The sequence below is a fragment of the Sander vitreus genome, chromosome 17 (genome assembly GCF_031162955.1).
Source record: "Sander vitreus isolate 19-12246 chromosome 17, sanVit1, whole genome shotgun sequence".
Taxonomy (NCBI): Eukaryota; Metazoa; Chordata; class Actinopteri; order Perciformes; family Percidae; genus Sander; species Sander vitreus.
The window spans coordinates 2,799,453-2,818,333 of NC_135871.1; the positions used below are offsets into that span (position 1 = coordinate 2,799,453).

Genomic DNA, 18,881 nt, shown 5'->3' on the forward strand with positions numbered 1-18,881 from the left:
TCACGAGGGCCAGTTACACAAAATGGTGTCGCGCCCTCGCCGAGATTGGTGTCACCGAAGCCCAGACTATGAGAGGTGGCGAGAGGAAACCGCAGTGTCGTTTGGCGGGCACCGCCGAGCTCACGGAGCAATTACCCCGGGTGAGAGGTGGCAGAGTCGGAAGGGGAGGGGAAGAGAGAGGTAGGGGGCAAGTGAAAAGAGAGAAGACAACAGAGAGAAAGTGGTAGAGATGGAGGGAGGCGAGGGTTAAAGCCTGGACCACAGTGAGAGGTTACAGTATCAATGAAGTTAACATCGGTGACTCTTGGATCAATTGGGTGCGAGGCTGTACAGTGGTACCCTACTGGACAAGGACTTTAATCGAGTCATTTAACCTTCTATTGGTCCCACTGAAGTTAAGAGTCTCTTTTAGTGGAGAACTGTTTAAAGGAATAGGAATAGGAATAGAAACAGCAGAGACTGGTTATCCACAAAGTTCAAAATACACCTTCCAACAACTGTAAGGCTCACTAATTAACACTTATCGCTCCATTTTCAGAAAAGGGGACTGCCCAGGACACGTGTATGCACATTACAACTAGCATGCTTTGAGCATGCACTGAGACGTTTACGCTCGACGCAAAAATATTCTGTGAATAAGCCAGAAGAAGTAAAGAAGAAGTAGAGAATGGTAGTAAAGAAGCAGGTTGCCTGGCAACAGTAGTAAACACACCCATGATAAACATAGACGTATCGCCAAACATTGCATTGCATTTGTGTACTCTTACTGTATGTCCATCCATCCATCTTCGTCCGCTTATCCGGTATCGGGTCGCGGGGGTAGCAGCTCCAGCAGGGGACCCCAAACTTCCCTTTCCCGAGCCACATTAACCAGCTCCGACTGGGGGATCCCGAGGCGTTCCCAGGCCAGGTTGGAGATATAATCTCTCCACCTAGTCCTGGGTCTTCCACGAGGCCTCCTCCCAGCTGGACGTGCCTGGAACACCTCCCTAGGGAGGCGCCCAGGGGGCATCCTTACCAGATGCCCGAACCACCTCAACTGGCTCCTTTCGACGCAAAGGAGCAGCGGCTCTACTCCGAGCTCCTCACGGATGACTGAGCTTCTCACCCTATCTCTAAGGGAGACGCCAGCCATCCTCCTGAGGAAACCCATTTCGGCCGCTTGTACCCTGGATCTTACTGTATGTGTGTATCAAATATTAACGTGACTATCGTTTATCTCCAAGTCGAAATTACTATCTGCCTCTAAATGTTATGAACACTGTTATGAGGCCGAGAAGCAATCTCTCATGTTTTCCCACACTCTCCAGCAAAAATGCTTCTTCTTTCCCCAGTGTGGCGTCTCTCTCAACATACAGTATTTAAGGCTTCTCGTGTCGTCTTCCCAGCCGATTACGTCGAACTGAAAGCGCAGCATGCGCAAAAAAATTCAGAGGTACATGACCACATGCCGCGACAACTTGTAGAGCGTTTGACGCTGGAAACGACAGACGTGGTGACGTCATTTTATGGCACACGCACCTCGCGCCGGGAACGCCACGGCGCACGGTGCACGTCCATACTTCATACTTTATATGATAACGTGCTTGTACCTTTGAATGCAGGACAATTAACTGAATTATTTTTGTTTGATGAAAATGAGAAGTTGGACTGAGTGGCAAAGTATGGGCTAAAGCTTGAAAAATTTGACAAACTAGACACATAATACACACATACAATATGAGATCAGTTTTTGAGATGCATGTCATGGATAAAGGCAGAATATTCTTGTTTTCCTATAATGTTTATTTATCTCACACCTATGCTAGTCTGCCTTGTAATTCCGTTTTACAGACCCCACCATCCGAGTAGATTTTTGTTGGACATAATTTAACGTTAGTCCATCTAAATGTCAATATATTTTAGCAATATATAGTGGCAGCCTTCATATTTTCCAGTATAACGTTATGATGGTTCATTTGAGAATGTATTAGCAGTCAGATAAAAGATAATTTGAAAATCTGAAGTCGCGTTTGCAACCGTACCAGCATCGGACAAAGAACACAAATCTGTTAACACTTTACTTGAAGGTATCTACATAAGAGTGACATGACACTGTCGTGACACATGAACCCTAACTCTAACCCTAACCCTAACTTGTCATGACAAAAACCGAATGACACTTATTGACAGAAGCGTTATGTCATAAACGTTTATGACTTGTTTATAATGTTCATGACACGTTCATGTCATGTCACTCTTACGTAGATACCTTCAAGTAAAGTGTAACCCAAAAATCTTGGGTGCATCTTCGCGAATCGACGATCATCAAAAAAATACTTTTTAAGTCTACAATTAGACGTGTGGTGTGGTCTTCTGTAGGTTTAATCTTGGGGTTGAGGCAAATATTAGGTTAATACAAAACTTTTTAGGTTACAGTTTTGCTAGCTCATCCAAAAAGGGAGGAGACTACCCAATGCCAGCCAACAAGAACACACATCAGGCACACAACTGGGCGTCAGGCACCGCCCCCCGGGTGACATACAGAGTCTTTAGATAGTCCCGGGTGGATACAGGTGCAGCAGTCATGGGCGGTGTGAGAACGAAAGTGTTTTTTGAACATTAAAGCAAGTAAACATGTTCTAGTAGAAACACAAAATACGTATGTACGTACGTATCTGAAAAATAAGCACAATAGGTCACAGGTTCAAATCTGTCTGGTTTTCTGGGAAGACAAAAAAGTCTTGCAGGTTTGTATTACCAGCAAATTTTTTAAAAAAAAAAATTTTTTTTAATTAACACCACACTGAATTGGTGATGTACACGTTTGTAAAAAGATGTTAAGGAAGGACTATGCAATTAAAAGCATTCCTGGGCCAATTAGATATAAGCTCAGTTAATAGCAGGTATTCAGACACCGTAGGCTCTATAGTGCAATAATTAGGCCACATTCATTGTAAGTGTTGTGCCATTGATCTTCAGACAAACAGCACACATGACTTAGAGTTCATCTTCAGTCCAAAGCAGACCCCTTTTTTCCCCCCAGATTTTTCTTGTGACTACCTGATGTTCAACCAGTGATGTTTTTATTTTCTTTCCTTTTATAGCAGAATCCTTGAGTCTTAAATAAGGCCCTGAGGGTGCCTTCAGATCGATAGGCTCACTGCAGGTGCACGCCGACAGAAACAACAAGACAAAAGCATTTTCCCTCTCCTTTCATCGGCATAAAACAGGCTTGATTGGGAGCCATGAGTGGAGAGAAAAGTGCGAGTTTGTGTCCACCACCGGTTCCAGCGTTGCATTTGTTCCTGCAGTCTGTGTTCATTAGCCAGGCGTGGTATTGACTATGTTGTACAGCAAAACGGAGATCAAGCTGGGTAACAACAGGGACGCCTGTATTCCCGAAAACAAACTGTTATTGATTTGTGTGAGTAAGTTGAATAAGCAGTATACAAGAGGCTGCTTTGAAGGCCCAATCCCATGTCAGAATCTGCTTCCATTTTACTGCATGTTACTGCTAACACCGGCTGCCCTTATTGACTATTTGGAGTATTTATGCATATAGTGGAGTCCACTTTAGTACTGAGTCTAAAACGGGCATACTAGGATCTTTGTGAAGCTAGAATGTGGATGACACCATGGAGGCTGCCTGATAGCTTTTTTTTACAAGGCTGATACACAGGAGGAGATATTTTTAAACTGAAATTACCTACACAAATATCAATACAATTTAACCATTTTAGTACCAAAACGTGAGAAACACTCTTGACAGAATGTTAAAGCCCCAGTGTGTAACGTTTGTAGTTGTTCATTATCAAAATCTGTATTGCCCTTTTAGAACCCACCCAAGTTTTTGTTCCTTTTTCATTTTTTTTTTTTTTTGCTTTTTTGATTGTTGTCGCAGCTTCAATGTTTTTGCCGCTTTTTCAACGTTTTTTTTTTTTTTTTTAAGATTCTTTTTTTGGGCTTTTCTGCTTTTAATGGACAGGACAGGTGAGAAAGGGGAGAGAGGGGGGGGAAGACATGCAGGGAATTGGCACAGGTCGGAGTCAAACCCTGGACCTCTGCGTCGAGGCATAAACCTCTAAATATATGTGCGCCTGCTCTACCCACTGAACCAACCCGGCCACTCGAAGTTATTTTTCCCTGGACTTCCCTAGATAGTTGGAGATCTCTCAGCATGATTTATGGTCTTGCGGAGGCTTTCGCCGTAGCCTACGTCAGCGGCCTGAAGTTTATACTTGTGCGTTGGTGTGTGCGTCGATCTCTTTAAGAGAATAACAGGGCCGGCATGTGTGTGTGTGTGTGTGTGTGTGTGTGTGTGTGGGGAGTGTGTGGTAGAGTGAGTGAGAGAGTGATGGTGATTATCTTCAGAGTGAGTACTAACTCTAGAGTCATAGTGAGAGAAACAAAGTGTCTCCCCTGTTCTTTCTGACCACGGTGGGAAATCTGGAGCAGGAGAAGTTAACCCTCTCCTTGATTTCATGTTGTTGATAGAGGAGAACCAGCAAATGAGTCGGGGGAAAATGCAACGCTACCAAGCCACGGCTGAGCGACATGTGTCGCCACGACGTGTACATTTTTCGAGAGGTGCAATTCAGGCTACGGCGTAGGGTCCGGGGTAGGGTCCAGCGTAGGGTCCAGCGTAGGGTCCGGGGTAGGGTCCAGCGTAGGGTCCAGCGTAGGGTCCGGCGTAGGGTCCAGCGTAGGGTCCAGCGTAGGGTCCGGGGTAGGGTCCAGCGTAGGGTCCGGCGTAGGGTCCAGCGTAGGGTCCGGCGTAGGGTCCAGCGTAGGGTCCGTGTCTCCATGTACCTACAAACGTAGCCACGCCTTAGATTTAACGCAGAAGCATAAATCACGCTTTAGTCCTCTGAAATTGCATTTAGACCATTTTAAGATGTTACAACCTAGACCGATGGATTTATTGTACGGGAACATCAACGACAGGGAAATGTAATCAATAATGGGGCATTTAAATGGAACATTTATTTTGAATATTACTGACTGATTAAATGACTGAATACACTTTTATGCAGGGACAAACTTCATATTGCAAGTGAAGGACACAAGTAAACGTATTGTATTGAGAGACTAAAATGACACCGATCGATTTTTATTTCTTTTTTATTTTACCTTTATTTAACCAGGAAGAGACTCATTGAGATTAAAAATCTCTTTTTCAAGACCGTCCTGGCCAAGACAGGCAGCAGTACAACCACACATACAGTACATACAAACACAAAATACGCAAAAACACCGAAAAACATAAAACAACTGACACAGCAAATCGTTCAAAGTCAACCACAATCCTAAACACATCAAGCAAAACATCTGCAGCCAGATGTGGCGTCATCCAAGTCAGTACGTTTCATGGATTTCTGTAACTTGTTCCAGGCAGAGGGAGCAGTAAACTTAAAGGCCTTTTTTCCCAGCTCAGTTCTAACCTTTGGAACAGACAGAAGGAAAAGATCCTGGGAACGAAGATTGTAAGTCCCGGTACTATTTACACTGATGTAGGTCAGAAGGTAGGATGGAAGGAGACCTAAAATAGCCTTGTATATGAAGATAGGCCAGTGTTGAAGTCTCTGTGTTGATAAAGAAGGCCATCCAACACGTCCAACACCAGTGATGAACCTCAGAGCTCCATGGTATACAGTGTCCAGTGCATGTACACTTTGAGATAAAGCAAGCATGTATAAAACATCACCAAAGTCAAATACAGACATAAAAGTGGCAGCGACCAGCCTCTTTCTAGATTTGAACGAAAGGCAGGATTTGATTCTGAAATAAAATCCTAGTTTAAGTTTTAATCTTTTTGCTAGCTGCTGAATATGAAGGGTAAAAGAAAGAGATTCATCAATTAAAATACCAAGATATCTGTACTTAGAAATAGAGATGGTCCGATACCATTTTTTGCTTCCCGATACCGATTCTGATACCTGAACTTGCGTATCGGCCGATACCGAGTACCAATCCGATACCAGTGTGTCATATATTTTATTATGTTTTAACAGCTGTATACTACTATCCCTGTATGGATGGGATATGATTTCTATCTTTGTTGTCGGTCTGGCTCAGGTTAAACTCTTTGTGAAACATGAACGCCACAGAAAGTTCTTTTATTATCCAGTTTGACAGTCAGTTATAACGGAAAAAGAACATAAATAAACTACTTTAACGTATTACAGATTAAATAGAATGCAAGAAGGAAGTAATGTCAAAAGTGACATAATGAAAGTAATATTTAATCAGAAAACAGCAGGTTTGATTCTCTGGCTGCGAACTATAGCTTTCCTATAGATAGATAGATAGATAGATAGATAGATAGATAGATAGATAGATAGATAGATTGTAGAGGTGTTGAAATTAATCAAATAATCGATGCATCGAATCGTGGACATGGACGATGCTGCATCGATAATCATAAACATTTCTGTTTACATATTCTGTTATGTTTTGCACATTCAGGAAGTGCCATGTGCTCAGTGCTGTAGTTTTATGTATCCAATTTATTTAGTATTAGAGCACTGCAGAATGTTTTGTTTTTGATGGTTGAAAAGCTATGAATTAAATATCCTATATGGCTTTAATAGAAAAATGTATTTGACGCATCGTGATGCATCGAGATATGATAATCGTAATCGAATCAGGAGATCAGTGAAGATTCACACCTCTAATAGATAGATAGATAGATAGAAAGGTACTTTATTGATCCCCAAGGGGAAATTCTAGGTCCCAGTAGCTTAAAGACATCATACACAACATACATCATAAACAGGATCATAAAATAACAAATCCACATGAATAATATGGACAATAAAAGAAAAGATACTAAATAAAAAATCCACCTGAATGTACTATAAGGGATGTATAAGCATGAGGCGCTTGCAGTGATAGGACAGGGACTGACCCTGGGATTCAGTATGCATGGTAAGGTGCTCTATGAGAGTGGGTGTCATGGTGGCAGTGCAAATATTGGACTCAATAGTGCAAGGATGAAGTATATATAAGAGATTAATGTAGACATAGTAATATAAAAACTATATAGCAGTGCAAGGATAAAGTTTAAAAAAAAGAGCATTAAGTACGACATTTGTTTTCAACTTTTATTTAGCTTTTGACTTGAAATTATTTCGAAACCTGGGACAGTTGGACACGGGCCTGCAATGTCCAACCTGAGGGGGATTTTTCTTCTTGGTTTAATTTAAATGATTGCATGTGACAACATTTTAAAGTCAGAGAAAATAACATGATTTTGTGTAACAGACATATTTCTTTCCTATCTTGTGACCCCTTAAATGCATTTTGTGATTCTCCTGGGCTCACACAATTGAAACTTTTTTATGATTTTCAAAACCATTACATGAATCCCATCCTTTTGTTCCTGGTCTTTATACCATGTTGATGAAGTTCATTTTTAAATATGGATGATAAAAAATGTTTAATGTTTAATGTTTCTTTTTCATAGATAATCCAATCTGTATAATAAGAATGTTCCACCTTCCAAAAATCTCTAAGACATTCGAAATAGTAAATTTACAAACCAAATGATTTGAAATATTTAATGATATATGCATAGCAGCATTTAATTCCTCAGGTAATAAATTACCATAGACCATTACATTTACAGCCATTTGAATTATCTGCCCAAATGCATAATACTACATATTCCCGCCTCTACTGCTTTCCTATTGGCTATTGGGTTGTTGGGAAAACTTTTTCTTGCATGCCATTGGCTGTGCGGGTTAGCGGGAGGGACAACTTTCAGGAAGTCAAATTTTGTTTCTGTTTCCCACCGGGCCATCGATGAACAGTTAATGGAAGAAGGCTAGCTAGACATTTCAGGAAGACATTCGTTAAAACGTATTGATAACGACAGGGTATCGATATATATGTCTAAGGCTCAACTGACGACGTACGTACGGCTTGGATTCCCTCCGGAGGTCGGTGCACATTAGCATAGAGTTAAGTCTGCTTCTTACTAGCTAGCTAAGTAAACCTCAGCTGCTAATTAGCTAGTTGGGTGCTAACCATAGAAATAGAATGTAACGTTGTCTTCTAACGGTAACGGTATCCCCCCCCCCACAGTTATTTGAATCCAAAACTGCCGCGTGTCATCGTTAACTGCAGTCTTAGCTAGATTGTCCAGCTATTCTGTTGTCTTTCGTGTAACTATATTAAAGTAACGTTAATATTATACAACAGTTAGTTCCGACCAAGTCATTTGATTAGACAAGAGGCATTCCATTAGTTCTGCTATAGATTGCTATATCATGTTGTATGTAGCTAGGTCTGGGCTATATATCAATATTATATCGAAATCGATATATGAGGCTAGATTTATAAATTAGTTTTGAATAATAGCCTATTGTTTTTAACTGCTTGTCTCAGAAGCCTACAATTTTGTTGGTGTGGTTTTGGGATCACAGCCTTATCAGAACATGTCATGTTAATTAGTGTTGCATGCTTCTTTACTGTACACCATTTTTACTCTTTACTATATAATGAATCTCATATTTTCTTACATATACTTTCTGAAACTTCTGAATCAGTTGTCATGGCACCTCCAAGGAAGAGGACGTTACCCAAACCGCTCCCAGAGGGCTTCATACTGACCGACAGTGAGAAGAAGAAATGGAGGCTGGGGAGAATCATTGGTCAAGGTGGATGTGGACTGATCTATCTCGGTAATGAGAACACTGTGTCTGATGACGCACGCACAACCATGTACAGTCCCACTCTGTCATAAGCATGTGCATGCATGCAGACTAGTAGAACGCCTCCCTCTCTTTCTCTGTTAGATACACACGTTGGGCCTCATTCACATCTGTTCTTAAGAAAGAAATGTCTTCCTAAAACCCACTTACGCAGTTTTCACTCAGAGTCTGACCTCCACCAATGTTTTCTTATTTGGGATTTGTTCTTAGGTAAGAACAGAATTTATACATTCTTGGCCAGGGCTCAATTGTAAAAGAGATTTTAATCTCAATGTGATTTTTCCCTGGTAAAGGTAAAATAAAAAAAATAAAAAAATACATGCATGCTTCGTCTCAAAGTTAACATGCACTGGACACTAGGGCTGAACGATTAATTGCATTTGCGATAATATCGCGATAAGGCTGCGATTTGGTCACGTGACTCGCAAGAGCAAATCAGTCTGCACTCCGCAGAGAAAGCATCAACTTAGCACGCTAACGCCACGCCGTACCTTGAGCAGATTTCTGTCATTCAAACAACTCTGAGTTGTAGTTTAAAACTTTTACAGCCATTTTAGTAAAATGAAGGGTTTAATTCGGGCTTGAGTCCATACATGCAGTTAATGGATACAGGCACGCAGAACTGAAGGCTCGGTTAGCAACGATTAGCTCTGATTAGCGGTTAGCTCCAGTTAGCTAGCTCCGTTATAAAGATATGGAGCGGAGGAGACTGCCACGGGGAGGGGTAACAACCAGTTCTCTGATAAATGGCGTTCGGGGAGCTTTTACAGCGGCGTGGCTGCGATGTTTCAACGGTTTAATTAGTACAGTTAATCCCACGGCAAGACCAGCAGCAGCATGCTACTGCTAACGTAACGATAGCCTCTCTGTCTCTGAGTGCGAGTGCAATGTTGACGCTGTCATGCACGCAACTTCATGAGGGGAGGGGGGGCTGGAGGCAGCTCCTCTGTGTGCGCTGTAAAAAAAAAAAAAAAAATACACCGCTGTATGTACTGTATATACTATATTTTTACTTATTTAACTGTCTAGTCAAAGTTCAAAGACTGTTTAAAAAGTGCAGTCCACATGTTTACATATGTTTATTACAGTAAATGATAATTAAATGTAAATACCACTAAGTGTGGTAAAGCCACATGTTTGTTTTTATATTTCTGCAACCTGCCCTTTAGTTTGTGTGATTTGTTTCTGACTTTCATATGAATGTTTCCACCAGGCGGTCAGTGCTCAATGCTCATCATAAAAGATGTCATTCATATAAATTCATGCATCACCTAATTTCATCATCACATCCAGGCCTGGCCTCCAGGAAAGAACAGTTTGTTTAATCTGTCTAATCTTGTGTTGTTCATACTATACAATGATTTATTGCTTGTCTTTGTTGAGTAATACAGAAGACAAAGAGCTTAAAAAATAATCGCATATTGAATCGCAATCGCAATATTTTTGAAAAACATCGCAATTAGATTATTTTCAAAAGTCGTTCAGCCCTACTGGACACTGTGTACAATGGATCTCTGAGGTTCATCACTGGTTTTAAAGCCCTCGCTCACCATTGTGAACTGTATGAACGTGTTGGATGGCCTTCTCTATCAACACGGAGACTTCAACACTGGCCTATCTTCATATACAAGGCTATTTTAGGTCTCCTTCCATCCTACCTTCTGACCTACATCTTCGTTCCCAGGATCTTTTCCTTCTGTCTGTTCCAAAGGTTAGAACTGAGCTGGGAAAAAAGGCCTTTAAGTTTACTGCTCCCTCTGCCTGGAACAAGTTACAGAAATCCATGAAACGTACTGAGCTGGTCTCATTGGTCGCTTTTAAGAGGATGATGATTGACTTGGAGTTAGGGTTGCACGATATTGACAAAATGTGATATTGCGATATCGATTAGGAATATTGTCTCTATCTATTTCTTCACTCACACTGTCACTCTGTCGAAATATGCACACACGTGGTACGCTCCGTAGGGTTAGTCACGTAGTGGCCCCGTGCGCTGACGTGCACTAACGTGCAAGTGGCACGTTAACTGGCCAATGAAACGATGATCATTACAGCGTTTCAAGCGGGCTCCAAATCAAACACAACTAAGCCACGCAGCCAACGCACGGGACGCAGCGCTCCACAAAATATTGCATACTTATTGCGACACTTTCGATATAGTGCGATAACGATATTGAGTCGATATATCTTGCACCCCTACTTGGAGGACGCCACATCTGGCTGCAGGTGTTTTGCCTGATGTGTTTAGGATTGTGGTTGACTTTGAGGGATTTGCTGTGTCAGTTGTTTGATGTTTTTCGTGTTTTTGCGTATTTTGTGTTTGTTTGTACTGTATGTGTGCTTGTACTGCTGCCTGTCTTGGCCAGGACGGTCTTGAAAAAGAGATTTTTAATCTCAATGAGTCTCTTCCTGGTTAAATAAAGGTAAATAATAAAAAGAATCTACACACACTAAAGAGCCCACTTATGCACATTTCAGTGCTGATGTATATGTTCAAAAATAATAAGGCCTAATTATTGCCTTTTCTTCAATTCAACTTTTTTTTGAATTGAAGTCATGTATAATATTTTTGAATAATATTTTCATTATTTTACAAAGCAATTAGGTCTTTTAAATTAAATAAACACTACACTATGGGCGCTTTTGCACCTACAGTTTGGTGCACTTGGTGGTGCGATTCCGGGGTGAAGTTGCAACGTTGTTGCATTTTTCATTTGGTTCGGTTTGCTTTCGCGCTGCACTTTGTCAAACGCACCAAACACTGTAAACACGTCACGCCAACCAGACGGTCGCTCGTTTACAGACAGAATATCCGAGTGAAACTCGCCGACACTTCTCAGAAATAATGGAGCAACGCCACATTTATAACGCCTTGGGTTTTCTGGTTCTGCTTTAGTGTTTGTAATATTTTAGAAGAAGGGGACCAATGTGAGCCGCTGAAAGAGAGAGAGATGATGATGTCACACAGGCGACCAGCGATGTGTGCTCAGAACAACACCAAAAAAAAAAAAAAACAGGAAAAAGGAGCGAGAGTGGACGACATGCAGCAAAAAGCCACAGGTCGGGATCGAACCTGTGCCGCTGCGTTAAAAGAAATCGGCCTCAGTCGTTCACTTTCTGCAGAATGCCTTCACTTTAGAAGTATTGGCGTTTTTTTTTTACGTTTGGAGTCCGGTGTTCCAGCCTCTTTTAGACTTTGGTTGGGCCGTTATTGACTTAAACTTAAGTTTTAGTTTCAACTTTTGTGGGTGCAGTCTCATGCCCTGTTATGGGGATTGGCGGGGCGTTTACCTATGCTAATTAGGATCAACTGGTGCTTTCAACATATAAGGACAATGGGATTCATCATTGAACACAGGTGCGAACATGTGGTTTTAGAACATGTCACGATTATGACGTAGACTCAGGGTTCCCGCAGGGTCTTACAAATATTAATACGTCTTACATTTAATATGCTAATAATAAGGCCTTAAAAGTGTTACATTTCAATTACAAAGTATCACATTTTTTCTTGTCCTTTCGAAGGATTAGATAAATACCGTAACGTCGTAAATAAATATTTTGTTACGTTTAAGTTTCCTTTTTTTTTTTTCTATTGATATATTGTATGCTCTAAATGCAACACATTATATTAATTTTATGTTATTAGAGTACAAACACAGTTTTATTAAATTCCAGTTGCGTTACATGGTAAATACTTCTTTTCTCGGCCTAGAAATTCACACTGATTTTAAATCATACGGCCGTGAGGTCGGCATGAACATTTTATCCTAGGTGGCATTAAAAAGATCTCAAAAAGTCTGAAAGTTCAACCTGGAGAATCCTGGGGGTGCCCTGCGTAGACTTTTCCTAGGACAAATTGAAGAGAAAACGTAGGAATCTATTGGTGAATGAGGCCCATTGATCTGTCTGTGTCTGTACTGTGATTGATCTGTTTTTCTCTTGGTTGTGAAAGCAGTTTGAACAGATTAGACTGCTAAGGATTTCAACTTGTCCTGTATTTCATAACAGCTCCCTACCCCTCTAATCTATACAGGCCTTTCCAATCTGCAATAACTCCCAACATTTACAAATCCATTAATGCTTAATACAGCGTTTTGTTAATTTTTTTTTTCTTCCTGGTTTTGGATATATTAAAAAAAATCCAAAGGGCTGACCTAGTCAAAGAGTTGAGACTTGAGCCAGTGTATCACAACTTTGTAGACTGCGTTTTGTCTGATCGCTCCTTTCTGTCTCCTGTTGTCCCGAAGCCTCCCATGATGTGGACAGACCTGTAACAGCAGACACTGACTTTGTCATAAAACTGGTGAGTACATTTAGTCTTCCATCTTAAAGGGGCGCGGTAATACTGTTTGGAAAATGTAAGTGTACATACTGCTCTTACTGTACTCTGTGCTGGAAGCAGAAATCAGCTGTTACTGTGGTTACGGACGATAATGTATAAATTGTTTACAGCAAAGTGACGTTTCCCCTTTTTTATGTTTCAACTTCAACAATCAGCACATGATTTAGTTTGAAGTCAGTGTAACAAAGTATGTGAGAAAATTGCAACAAATGATGACCAAAAATATCTTTGGACAACATAGCAAAATGGAACTTAGGGGAAGTAGAGTATCCTACAGCGCACAGATGCATTACACAGTCACTTTTTGCTGACTTGTAATATCCACTGTAAAATCCTTCAATATGTGATCCCTTCAAGCGAATTGGCAAACTCTGGCTGAGTGAATAGAGTGTGACCACAGTGGCAGGTTTCTTTTAGAGATGGCGCGATACCATTTTTTGCTTCCCGATACCGATTCTGATACCTGAACTTGCATATCGGCCGATACCGAGTACCAATCCGATACCAGTGTGTCATATATTTTATTATGTTTTAACAACTGTATACTACTATCATAGTAGAACATAACTAAACTACTTTAACGTAGATTTTCTTTAGGGCTTTATTACGTGGTATCGGATCGTTGCATAAACTCCAGTACTTCCCGATACCGATACCAGCGTTTTAGGCAGTATCGGTACCGATACTGGTATCGGTATCGGCACATCTCTAGTTTCTTTAGGCCTTGACGAGGCGGAAAAAATCTAATCGTGATTTTCCTGCCAGATATTGGGATTACGAATAGATTTGCGTATTTTTTTTTTTTTTTTTTTAGCTAAATATTGCAACTTCTAACAATCATGTTAAATAAAGTTTCTGACATTTCTGTAAACAATCTGTGATTGAACATTATTCTAGCATTTATCTTATGAAAAAAACTGTAAATATAATAATGAGAAACAGAGGAATAAAAAATGTTAAAGCTTTAGTGCGTAACTCTTTCATATTAATGGACGTCCGTTACATTCAAGCCATTGCCAAATGAGTTGCTACAAAGCTAACTAAGACTATCAGCTCCACACAACTCTCTCTGGATTTCTCAGTATGACTATGTTCAGAAGATTGTGGCGTCCGGCGACTTTCCCGCGCAGAAACTCGAGTGAAGATAATGACCTCTTCTGAAGAGTCCGTCATGTTTTTTTAATCCTCCGTGTCCTCCTTGGCTACTAGCAACTGTGTGGAGGAGGGGTGGGGGGGTGCGCGATCAAGGAAGGCTTGTGTCATGCCGACAGTTTTGTTGTCATTAATTAGAATTCCTCATGGGGGCGACAGAAACTACGCGCTATAGGTTAAAATCAAATGTTACACCAAACGGTAAACGAAATATTTCACATTTGATTAATCGCGTTCTTAACGATTAGCTCATCACGTTCTTTCAAATCGTGATTTTGATTTCAAAATGATTAATCATTCTGCTCTATCATTCAATCATTGTCGTCCCTTGACTTACACAACGCATTTTTGGGCAAATGATATGGTTGCAGCTGTTCCCTTTCTCCCATCTTTGTGTTACTCTAACTCTGCCGTCTCTCAGAAGCGTAACCTATCCATATCGCCCAGTCCTAGCTAAACAAAATGTATAATTCACAAAACGCAGTCAGTTGTTCATTTTCATTTTCTCGGGCACGAGCTGTCGGCAGCCTGATTCAGTTCAACAGGCGAGCCATTCAGCAAAATGCAACAGTCAAAACAGTCAGTCCCGTCAGTCAGCTGATAGGTACAACGTTACTAGTTTTTCCGGTCGCGGACCGCGTTTCACATTCCCTACAACCCCTACTAACTAGGGGTGGTACGGTTCACGAAAAAACATCCGAACTGCTCGGTTCGCTTGTCTCCGTTCGGAGCGTGTGTGTGTCACACGGTTCTTCAGTCCACTGTTAATGTGCACTAACCACTTACTGCCGTAGTGCCCACTTTACACACCTATGTTAAAACACTTAATGGAAACGACGAGGGGGATGAGCAACATGAACACAACACATGGCAGCCGATTGGACGAACGCGTCACGTGGTTGTTGCTGCTCCCGAATTTCAAAACAGACTCTAATGGCGTCTCGTTCTGAATACGATCTCGTATTTTACGAAAATAGTTCACCGGAAAGTGTTTCTGAAAACATTTTAAGCGACAAATGGGCCATACAGTGGCTGAATCGGTCTGCTTTTTTTGATCGACAAAAGTTTAAAAGATTTTCGTCAGATTTTGAGAGGCGCCGAGCCGACCGCTCCTCAGGTGGAGTGTGGAGTGCTGCTGCTGCAGGTCACGTCAAGTGGGAGAGATGAGGAAGGCTGCCCGGAGTTGGAGGATGCGCCAGCGTCGTATATAGTCTGGTGTGTGGGAACATTTGGGATTTCATGTTACCTATGATGACAGCGGAAATAAGACAATAGATAGAACTGCCACTGTGTGCATGTATTGTGCAACATGCATTCAATATGCTACTTTTAGCTGAAGTATATTTCTGGACCTTATATAGACCCTATAAGTATAGTTTTCTCTGACCCTAAAACCGTGATACGAACCGAACTGTGGATTTTGTGAACCGTACCACCCCTACTACTAACGTCTCACACAACCCAAATTTGTGATGTATGCTAGGGCTTAGTGCTGTGTGCTTCTTTAACCAGTGATGATCAAAAGTGTTAATAACGTGCGCCTTAATGTGCAGGAGTACCAGGAGAATGGCCCCCTGTTCTCGGAGCTCAAGTTCTACCAGAGGGCAGCCAAACCAGAGAGCAGTGAGTAGCAGCGCCCGTCCAGCGTCCCGGCAGCTCACTGGCGCAGGAGTGTGTTTGACTGATGAAGTGGCCGCAGACACAGAGGCTTTGCTGCCTGCAGCACAGTAATTAATAATAAGCCAAAGCAAACATGCACCTCAGTGGCAGTTAGCCCCCCTCTCCGTGCTTGTCTGAGCTCTCCAACGCCAATTGTTTGGAGAGGTGCGAGAGGAGAGGAAGCCACTCACACGTAATGATGCCCGGGCCTCCGCTGAGTCCCTGACCACCTGCCAGTCTGGTTGAGAGCCAGTAAGGCCAGCCGCCATCAAGCCCTGAGCCAGGTCCACTGCTTTTTGTGTGTGTGTGTGTGTGTGTGTGTGTGTGTGTGTGTGTGTGTGTGTGTGTGTGTGTGTGTGTGTGTGTGTGTGTGTGTGTGTGTGTGTGTGTGTGTGTGTGTGCGCCCTCAATACTGTAAGATTGATATTTGTATGCATGCATTATTACACTTACAAGGACATTTTCCTACTTTTCATAGACGTTAGGGGCTTTGGTTCAGATTCCTCTTTGGAAAAGGAGAGTGTTGAACTGGGGGTTGGGTCAAGGTTAGGGAATGATTAGACTCTGAAATTGTTGGGATAAGTAAAATCAACCGGTCTGTCAGAACAACTAAGTGGTCCAAGGCTCCAGGGACCTCTTCTTTCTCAATTCAGCTGCTGTGGTTTAGAGTTCAATTTAGTTGTTGGGTTTTGACTCCTGTATAGGGTTGGGTATCGTTTGGGTTTTTTCTGATACCGGTGCTAAATTGATACTTTTAAAACAGTGCCTGAACCGATATATATAATGTATATAATATAAAAAAGGAGCACAAATTGACAGTTGGCTACATTTAAAGAACGGCTTGTTTATTGCTAAGGCCATATGGTCAAAATTAAATGATTGATTAATAATGTAATTACAATAACTTATAACAATGACTTATTTCACCAGTAAATTGCTGTTAAACGACAAAAACAAGCACCAGATGGGGAAAAGGGTATTTTACAATAACTTAAAATGCACCACAAGGCTGGCGAGTTTCAAGTGAACGCACCGTCTGTGTTGTTTTTCCGACAACAGCAGCTGCAGTCGGACTGTTGCGTCCCGCTGTTGGAATCCTCTACAGGGAAATACAGTCACACTTTACACCGCTTAACGTAAGCTGTCAGCATTTCAACCACTGTGTTTAATCCAGCTACTAGCTAACGGTAACGTAGCGTCCCGTTGCAGCGATGCTTCTGGAAAAAAAGAAGAAAAAAAAGAGTCGGGCACCGAAATTTTTGTTCTTATTCGGTCTCGTTAGTACCGTTTACTTCGGAACCGGTGCCCTATTAGCACCGCGTTTTGGTACCCAACCCTATCTTGTAATTCATTCAGGAGTGTAAAAATAGAAATGTGCAAAAATGAACATGAGTATCCCTCTGCTAATCTTGTTCCAGTGGAAAAATGGAAGAGAAGCAGGAAACTGGTCTTCCTGGGCATCCCAACGTACTGGGGATCAGGACTCGCGGAATATAATGAACTCAGGTATTGATGAAGCCAGCACTTGGAGGACAAATATTATCAGATGATTAGATGACGACCATAACACATGTCTGCTCCCCATTTGAGTTAAAAAACATCATGCTATTTTATATATATATATATATATAATGTGTGTACATACGTATGTATGTATATGTGTACATATGTATGTATGTATATGTGTATATGTACACACACACATACACACACACACCTCCTTACAGTGTCAGCATTCCTCCACATTCTGTTCATATAAGATTTTTTCCTGACTGTCTTACTTAATGCTAAACTCTTAGACAAGTATAATATAATGTTCTACGTGTTAGATCATTTATAGCTTTTGCTTGTGAATGTTATGTTTAAAAGTATCCTTATTTCATTACCTTGGTAAATAAAACATCCTTTTAAGGCACAGCATATTATATCGATTGCAACTTTCCTCCCTCCGTTATGTACGAGGGAATAGTTGCGTTTGATGACATTCCACCCTAGCATTTATTGCAAGGTCCTTCTTAAAAGTTCTGGGTCCTAAATGTCTTTAACATTTTTTTAGGCCTAGGACCCCTTAGCTGAAAGAGAGACAAAGTAGGGACCCTACTACATATAAACTGAGCCAGATGTATGAAAATGAATGGCAGTGAATCCTTAAGTTTAGCTGTATGGCTACCTTACCATAGTAAGTTTACCTTCAATGTGTAAATTAAATGTTTGTTTTTTCTCACAAATAGGCCAATTTATCTTTGCTAATATAATGTTAGCTTCATGTTAATGAATATTTTCAGACATGTTTCAGTAATAAACTTTTTGAAAATGAGTCTTTAAACATAATTTGGCGGCCCCCCTGCACTAACTCTGAGGACCCCTATATTATATATCTACATATAAGGAATTGGGAAATGGGATTTTATTCCGAATCAGGAAGAAAACAATCTGACCTCTGATCTGTTCCTCTCCGTCTCAGGTATCGTTTCATGGCCATGGACCGACTGGGCATTGATCTTCAGAAAGTGTGCGAGGACAACGGAGGTCGGCTAAAGACGGCCACCGTTCTCCAGCTTGGTCGAGGACTGGTGAGCTCATCTTCATAGAAAAAAAAGTGGCGGACTGTTTTTTTTTTTTTTTATGTTCAGTGATTTAAGAAGCTGGATGGAGCTGGAGCTCAGGGGCCACTTTAACAGATAATGACCCCTCTTTACCATGAGGTCAACAGAACAGTGACTGTTTACATGCACATATTATTCCGGCTTTTGCCCTTATTCCGAAAAAGAGAATATTCCAACTACTAGACTCTTTAAGAGAACAAATATTTCTATTAATTCCACAATTGACAAGAATTGTTTTCTTGAAGTAAAAAGTGTGCTTGCATGCTGTTAAACACATATGATATCCAGTGTTGGGGGTAACTCCCTACGAAGTAATGCCATAATATAATCACATTTGGCTGTAACTGAGTAATGTAACACATTAATGTTACTGTTGTGTTGTGAGTTAAATGTGTGTTCAAGCTCTTTATGAACTACAGGTGT

The 18,881-nt window shown here is 41.2% G+C and overlaps 1 protein-coding gene across 2 annotated transcripts in view; it reads left to right on the plus strand.

The window, feature by feature from the left end:
• The first annotated feature begins 7,749 nt into the window (after positions 1-7,749).
• The window catches only part of LOC144531951 (serine/threonine-protein kinase VRK1-like), a 35,589-nt gene continuing 24,457 nt past the window's right edge, over positions 7,750-18,881 (plus strand). The window contains exons 1-6 of one of the 2 annotated variants that reach the window (XM_078272340.1): positions 7,750-7,922; positions 8,532-8,666; positions 12,947-13,002; positions 15,747-15,816; positions 17,271-17,358; positions 18,317-18,425. In XM_078272340.1, coding sequence (XP_078128466.1) covers positions 8,537-8,666; positions 12,947-13,002; positions 15,747-15,816; positions 17,271-17,358; positions 18,317-18,425 — 453 coding nt within the window. In that variant the 5' untranslated portion in view covers positions 7,750-7,922; positions 8,532-8,536. The other variant, XM_078272341.1, reaches the window with a different exon arrangement.